At 39.7% G+C, this 8,314-nt stretch overlaps 1 protein-coding gene across 1 annotated transcript; it reads left to right on the plus strand.

The window, feature by feature from the left end:
* Window positions 1–1,830: 1,830 nt before the first annotated feature.
* Window positions 1,831–2,778, plus strand: LOC136398290 (olfactory receptor 2A12-like). Its single transcript, XM_066372645.1, has one exon. The coding sequence runs from the start codon at window positions 1,831–1,833 to the stop codon at window positions 2,776–2,778; it is 948 nt and encodes a 315-aa protein (XP_066228742.1).
* The last annotated feature ends 5,536 nt before the right edge of the window (window positions 2,779–8,314 follow it).

The raw sequence follows: 8,314 nt of genomic DNA on the forward strand, positions 1-8,314 counted from the left end.
TTCAGGGCAGGGCTTATTATAGTATAGTACTTATTTCAAAGAATGAAATTTTGGCTTTGTTCATTTTCTCTACTGTTATTTTGTTGATGATTTCATTATATTTTGCTTTTATCTTTATTATCTCATCCTATCAGTTTATTTTTGAATTTGACTTGTAGCTCTTTTTCTTGCTTTGTGAGATGGGAGGTCAGCTAATCAATTTTTAGCCTTTCTTTTATTCTAATATGTATTTCCATCATGAAGGAAAATATAAGGTCCCCTTTAAACACTGATAATATTTTATTTTTATTACTATTTAGTTAACTATACACTAATTTTCATTTTTATTTTTCTTGGTCTAATACATTATTTAGCACTGTGTATTAATTTCAAAGGTGTTGAGTTCTTCCTCATTATATTTATTTTGAAATTGATTTCTAGCCAAATTATGATAATCAGAGAATATAGTCTAAGTGGTTTCCATGCCTTAGATTTTTTTGAGCTTACATTTATGATACAAAATGTGATCAATTTTGACAAATGTTTTATGAAATTACAACATGTTCCTTTTACTTAGTATTTGCATGGCATATTTCTTGCATTTTTTCTTTCTAGTGTGCTTATGACCTTATATTAAGACGTGTTTATTTTTTCCTTCAGTTTTGTTGAGATATAAGTAACACAACGTGTGGATTTGATATATTTACATATTGCAAAATAATTGACGTATTTCTTGTAAGCAATATGCAGGGTTTTTAAAAGCAGTGTGAAAATATGCCTTTTATTAAGATATTTAGTCCATTTGCATTTAAAGTAATCAACTGCACACTAAAGTTCATATTTACTATCTTCCCACTTACTTTCATTTGACTTACCTGTTTTATACTTGAAGTAACTTCTTCCAGCTATCACGTCACAGTGTCCTTCTAGCGCCCTCTATTGACAAAGCTGATATTGACGTTTGGCAAAGAAGAAATGGTCATCGATTGGAGAGAGGCTTTTAGCATATTCAGACAGCCTAAGGCAGACAGGAACTTCAGCTTTAAAAGTTTAGGGGCTGGGACTGACGCGATGTAAACCAATTGTTGCTAGACATGTGAATGACCAGGATGTCCATTGGAGAAAGTGAAGTAAGACAGGGAAAATTGCCTATGAGCAGTTAATGTGATTGTTTTAAGGTATTGTGTTTTATATGTCATATACAGTGCCTCTACTCCTTTCAAAAACCTGAGAAATTAGTATTAGTATTAGTAACATTTTACAGATGAGGAGACTGAGGCTCAGAAGTGTTGAGTAACTTGCTCAAGACAGCAGATGAATAGAGGGCCAGGATTTAAATCCTAGCCTCTCTGTCTCCAGGGCAGATACTTTGGCTAAACTACCACACTTTCAATGATATTTATTTTATTTATTTGTTTATTTTTTGTATTTTTCTGAAGCTAGAAACGGGGAGAGACAGTCAGACAGACTCCCTCATGCGCCTGACGGGGATCCACACGGCACGCCCACTAGGGGGCGACGCTCTGTCCACCAGGGGGCGATGCTCTGCCCCTCCGGGGCGTTGCTCTGTTGCGACCAGAGCCACTCTAGCGCCTGGGACAGAGGCCAAGGAGCATCCCCAGTGCCCGGGCCATCTTTGCTCCAATGGAGCCTTGGCTGCAGGAGGGGAAGAGAGAGATAGAGAGGAAGGAGAGGGGGAGGGGTGGAGAAGCAGATGGGCGCCCCTCCCATGTGCCCTGGCCGGGAATCGAACCCGGGACTTCTGCATGCCAGGCCGACGCTCTACCACTGAGCCAACCGGCCAGGGCTCAATGACATTTAAATGAATGTGATTCTTTTATAATCCCCAGCATGTGGATGCCTCCAGTGGAGAACCAAACTTGGGTGTCTGAATTCATCCTGCTTGGCTTCTCCCGAGATCCCACATCCAACAGGATCCTCTTCATTGTCTTCCTTCTGCTCTACCTGAGCTCAGTCCTGGGCAATGGGCTCATTGTCTCCCTGATCTGCCTGGACAAGCGTCTTCACACTCCCATGTACTTCTTCCTCTGTATCCTCTCCCTGCTGGACACAGGCTACGTCACCACCACTGTGCCCCAGATGTTGGTGCATCTTCTCGCTCATTCTCAGACCATCTCCTTTGCTGGCTGTTGGCTGCAGATGTATGTGTTTAGTGCCTTGGGCTTGACTGAGTGCATTTTATTTGTAGTCATGGCTTATGACCGATACATAGCCATCTGTTACCCTCTGCGTTATACAGTCATCCTCAACTGGGGCCTGTGCTCACGGCTGGCAGCTGGGACCTGGGCCTGTGGTTTCTTTTTCTCTCTGATCCATACATTCTTCACTATGCAGCTGCCATACTGTGGGCCTAACGTGATCAACCATTACATCTGTGATGGCCCCTCGGTACGAAGCTTGGCTTGCATGGATACCCACCTCATTGAGACTGTGGACCTGGTGATCAGTGTGTTCATGGTTGTTGCTCCAATTTCCCTCATTTTGGCCTCCTATGTCCGTATTGCCCGGGCCATTCTCAAGATCAAGTCCACAAAGGGCCGCTGCAAGGCTTTCTCCACCTGTGCTTCCCACCTCACTGTGGTCTCATTCTTCTATGGACCATCCTCCTATATCTACATGAGGCCCAACTCTAACTATTCCCCTGAGCAAGACAAGCAGATCTCACTCTTTTACAATGTCTTCACTGCCCTGCTCAATCCTGTGGTCTATAGTCTGAGGAACAAGGACATCAAAGGGGCTTTTCTCAAAGTGATGAGGTGGAATAGGGTGACCTGGTGAACTGGGAACCAGGAATGGCTTGAGGTATAATGTCTATTGATGAGAAAAAGGACAATATCTATAACACTGGAGAACAAAAATTTTGTTGCATCCACAGAAACACTTGTTCTTACCTAATTCGAGTGTGCTGATCTCAAACTGATATTTGTTTTTCTCTGTAATCTACAGGTTTTTTGCAATTCAAGATTTTAGGTTTTTATCTTATTGTAAAATTTTCAACATTTAGTTTAACATAATGAAGTAGAATGTCTTCTTGGGTATCATCTTTGAGAAAATATATATAATAATTTATATAATGCAGTAAATACACTTATACACTAAAAGATATGATTGCATTAGAATTTGTCTACAATTTTGAAATAGAATATGTTGAAACACATTTTAATCATAAAATTTGCGCAAAAGTTATTTAAATTCTATTTAGGCAAAAATTTGCGTTTGTAGCTCTTGTGTTTGTGTACTAGTTAAGGACAGTCTCATTTGATGCTTCAGCAGTAGTCCACCATCATTAACAGCTCCAAGATTTTTGGGAAACTTATCAAGATGACTGTTCAGGAAGTCAATCTTAACACTCATGTTACATCCAATGTCACGGAAAGCCAACAGCATCCTTTGAACCAGAAGTTCATAGTTTCTGCTTTTTTATTGCCAAGGAAGTTTTTTGTAACTGCCACGAAAGACTACTATGCTGCTTTCTCCTTCTTATTCATCTTCCTGGCAAATTCTTCATCACATATGAGGGTCGAATTCGAGGTCCATCGAATACACCTGCTTTTATCTTCTAGAAGCAAGGATACTTCGTGAAACATTTCTGTTGTCCTAGCAGGAAATTTTCCATTTTAAGATCCACATAAATGATCCAGGTATGCTCCTCATAATACTTCAGAAAGTCAAGGACAATTTTTATGTCATTCTTACTAAGTCATTCAATTCAGGTTGGCTAAACTACTGAGGGGTTAATGACTGCTTGGCATCAGAAGAAAACCCTTCAGATTCTACAATCATTTCCTCATGGATCTTATCAAAATGCTCTTAATCACCATGATCACTTTCTTCATCCTTAGGAGAAATAAAACCATTGAAAACTGGAACTGGGAGTGTCTCAGAGTGTGGGATAGGTCGTATTACTGAAGGAATATTAGGATATGTGATCATATGCTGTTCTTTCTTGTCGATGCCCTTTGTATGGATCAGACAGAAATGACAGTCACTGCTGTGGTCCTTAGGTTCACACCAAACCATGGGAATACCGAAAGGCATTCCTTTGCGTTTTCCTTTTGCCAGTCACAAAGCATTTCCTCACAATTGTGACACACAATATGATTGCCCAGGGCAACTTCAAAATAGGCAATATATGCACATGTCACAAATGATGAAATATTGTGCCTTTGACGTTGAAGTGTGTAACAGCCACATATAGAACAGAAGGTGTCAGGACTATTCTTACATTTACGCCTCCTCGAAGAAGCCATGATTCAATGTTAAAAGAAAATAAGAGGGTTTTTTTATCAGATAATAATTTTTTACATTTAAAAACAACTACAATTATGTAAAAGTGATGTTTGTAAATCATTAATTGCCTTGTGGTTATGTTCAATCCATGAGTCATTGCCCTTTAACTCCAATATAAAAACCAATGCATGCCATTAACTGTAACAAAAAGAAATTAAAATTGCATAAAAACTAGAGCATACACAAAAAAGTGGATATCAGATTTGGAATCAGACAGGCAGAAATATATAGAAACAGTTTTAAAACCTCATGCAACAGAAAATGAAAAAATTTGGTCCCCAGTGTAATGTATGCAACCAACATTATGCAATTGAAACAACAGAGTACTTGAACAGTGGAACAAACGTGGTACATGGAACCAACATGGCTGTCCTGGTCAACTTGCTACACTGTGGTACAGTGACAACTCCATAATAACAGGACTTAGAAAAGTTCATTTACTGTTCATGTTTCATGCCAGGTATAGCCTCCTGCTCTGAATTCTTTTATACATCTTAAAGGAGGCCCTCTCTGGAATATGCCATTCTTTTTTCTTTTTTAATTTTTATTTATTGATTTCAGTGAGAGAGGAAGTAGAGAGAAAGACAGGAACATTAATCTGTTCCTGTATGTGCCCTGACCGGAATCAAACTGGTGACTTCTGTGCTTCTAGATGATGCTCTAACCAACAGAGCCATCCGGCCAGGACTAGAATATTCCATTCTTATGACAGAGAGAAGGGAAGAAAGGTTGATATGCATGATGATCTTTAAAGCTTCAGTTCAGATATAAAACACATCTCTCTGCTCACATTTCACCGGTGAAAGGAAGTAAAAAGATCAAGCTTGATGGGAAAAGGGTAGGAAACATTTTCTTCCTAAAGCAAAGCAAAGTAAGTCATTTTGCAATGGAGATGAAAGTATAACCCTCTACAGTGAGGGCAGCAAATAATGGGGATAGTAACATAACCCATCACAACGGCACTGGAACCAATACAATACATGTACAGTGTGTCCGTAAAGTCATGGTGCACTTTTGACCGGTCACAGGAAAGCAACAAAAGACGATAGAAATGTGAAATCTGCACCAAATAAAAGGAAAACTCTCCCAGTTTTATATCTATTCAGTGCAGTTTGATGTGGGCTCCATTTGTTGCCCTACACACATCCAAATGATAGTGAAGTTCTTGCCACACACGGTTAAGGCTGTCTGCTGTAACAGAGTGAATAACGTCTGTAATTCTCTGTTTTAAGTGGTTAATGTCATTGATACATTCAATGTACACATGTTGCTTCATATAACCCCAAAAGTAGACTGATGGCCTACCAGAACGGAGTTTCTCTACCAAACTGCCGGTTTCCTTCAACTGCTTATCCCACCGAGTAATTTTATTTTTATCTGGTGGCGCTTCATTATAAATGCGCCGATATTCACTTTGCACTTTGGTCACAGATTCGAATTTAGTGAGCCACAGAACACACTGAACTTCCCTCTGTACTGTCCACATCTCGACTGACATGGCCGTGGGCTGCTCCGCTGTATACACGGTGTTACGTCATCATCTATCTGCGCATGGGCATATGCTGCCACATCATCGTAAAGAAACTGGGAGGGTTTTCCTTTTATTTTGTGAGATTTCACATTTATATCGTCTTTTGTTGCTTTCCTGTGACCAGTCAAATGTGCACCATGACTTTATGGACACACTGTATAACCAACATCAAACATGAGAACTGTGTGTGACATGGGACAGGGACACAGTAAAAGGCAAAATTAATGTAAGCAATCAAAGTGATTATGAACAATAAATATCTGTGGAGAACATTGAATATAAAGCCAATGGTATATGGAGCAAATGCAACTCACAGAGCTGACTTGGTGCATGGAGCCAATGTGGTTCATGGAGCAAATGCGTTATCCTCTGTATTGTGCTGTGGAAGGACACAGAACATCAAGTGACCAGGGTTCTAGTCTCAAGCTTGCTAACTTGTCTTGTGACTTTGGACAATTCAGTTCCTTTATCTGGATCTTACTTCACTCATCTATAATATGAGCACCCTAAATTTGATGTGTAAAATTCTATATCCCAGAAAGTTCAGTGCATGCAACTCAAATGCAGTAAAGTGTGACTCGTCTGTGAACCATACAATGAAGAAGGAAACCACAGAAGAATGAGTTGCTGCATGTGCACTGCCCATCTGTGAACCATAATGGGCAGCACACCTGACTGTGACTCTGACTCTTTCAAGGGAACTGAATGACATATGAGGCTCTCTAAGAATCCTGACACAGAGCTTCAGGGTTAGTGGGAACATCCTGCTTTCTTCCAGGCCTCACTGGTGGCCCTGAGATCCTGGCGATGAGTTTATTCAGTTCCAATAGTTCTCGAGCATCCATTATGGCCCAGAGAGTATCAGACCCTGTGGAAACCAAGAGAAATAGACCATGGATAACATATACAGTCATGAAAGTATAATTTATAACCAAAGAAGATGACACAGTAATCTGTGGGGACCAATGACCTCGTAGGAGTGCTATCCTCTCAGTGTATGCCAGATGCAGAGGACCAGGTTACAGCCACCCAATTCCTGTTCACCACTGTGCCCTGCAGCACTTTGCAAGCTTTCCAGAGGTTCAAGTCAGAGACAGAGAGAAATCCCAAGGAGCGTAATATTGTTTCTTCCACTAGTAGAATGAAAGCTCAAATAGAAGTTAAGTTTAATTATTGAAATATAAAGAGGCAAAACTCTCAGAAATAAACATGTTTTTGCAATAAAGAGCAACAGAAAAGAGAAACCTACTGAACAAGAGTTGACAGGTAAAGCCTTGTGAGGTATTGTTAGTTGATACCCGAGGATGAGAAGGAGTCACCCCTGCAAATAACCAGAAGAAGGGCATTTCAGGCAGGGCACACCAGCCACCAAGCCTCCTAATCTAGAAAGGACTGTATATTGCATACAGAGATTAAAGAAAGGTCATGTGGTCATAATACAGTGAGCAGGGGAGATAGAGATAGCATGGAGAGGTTGGCAAAGAGTCATCCTATTGAGCCCTATACAATATGTGTTTATACTATACTACGTGCAGTGTTTATACTTCGTTCTTATTTAGAGAGTGATCCAGCTTTAGGAATGGTCGACTCCACTATGAGTGTAATATGAGGTTGGAGAAAAGGTCATTGGGTGAGAATGTCAGCAACTCACAGTCCAGGAATGAGAATAGAGAATCACCCTTTAAAGAATGAGATCTTGCCATTTTCAGCAAAATGGATGGACCTAGAGTGTATTGTGCTGAGTGAAATAAGTCAAACAAAGAAAGACAAATGTCACATGATTTCATTTGTATGTGAACCTAAGGAAGAAAATAAATAAACAAGCTGAACAGAAACAGATCATAGATACATAGAACATTTTGACAACTGCTAGATGGGAGGGGTTTGGGAGAATGGGTGAAAAGGGTGGAGGTTCTTAAGAAGTACAAGCTTGTAGTTGCAAAATAGTCATGGGAATGTAAAATACAGCATAAGAAATACAATTAATAATATTGTAAAAACTATTATGGTGTTAGGTTTGTTGGAGTGATTACTTAATAAGTTATATAAATGTCTGGTCACTGGGTTGTACACCTGAAATTAATATGTCAATTTTAATTAAAAAATAAATAATTGTTAAAAAAAATAAAGACAAAACAAAAAAACAGATGGTCATTCATTAATTTTATTTATTTATTTATTAGCTAGGTACAGTAAATTTATTGATGGTACATAACAATATAGGGATCCCTAAGCCCTTCCCCCTTTTAGGGGTCTGTGATGGAAACTGTGATGGTCAGGAGATTTTCACTGCATTGAAGGATCAATTTGGGGCAAGGATTCCCCAGCAGCTTAGATCTCTTTTCCTCTTACTCAAAGTGGTGGTCCAGGGGGCTCTTATATCTTAGTGGTCATGTGGACCACAAGGTTTACCACCTTGTTGCTTTAGCCAAATTCATTGTTTTATCACAAAATGAGCTTAACAAAGTGGTCACTGAGGGCAATGCAGCCCCA

This window comes from Saccopteryx leptura, chromosome 3, assembly GCF_036850995.1.
Source record: "Saccopteryx leptura isolate mSacLep1 chromosome 3, mSacLep1_pri_phased_curated, whole genome shotgun sequence".
NCBI lineage: Eukaryota > Metazoa > Chordata > Mammalia > Chiroptera > Emballonuridae > Saccopteryx > Saccopteryx leptura.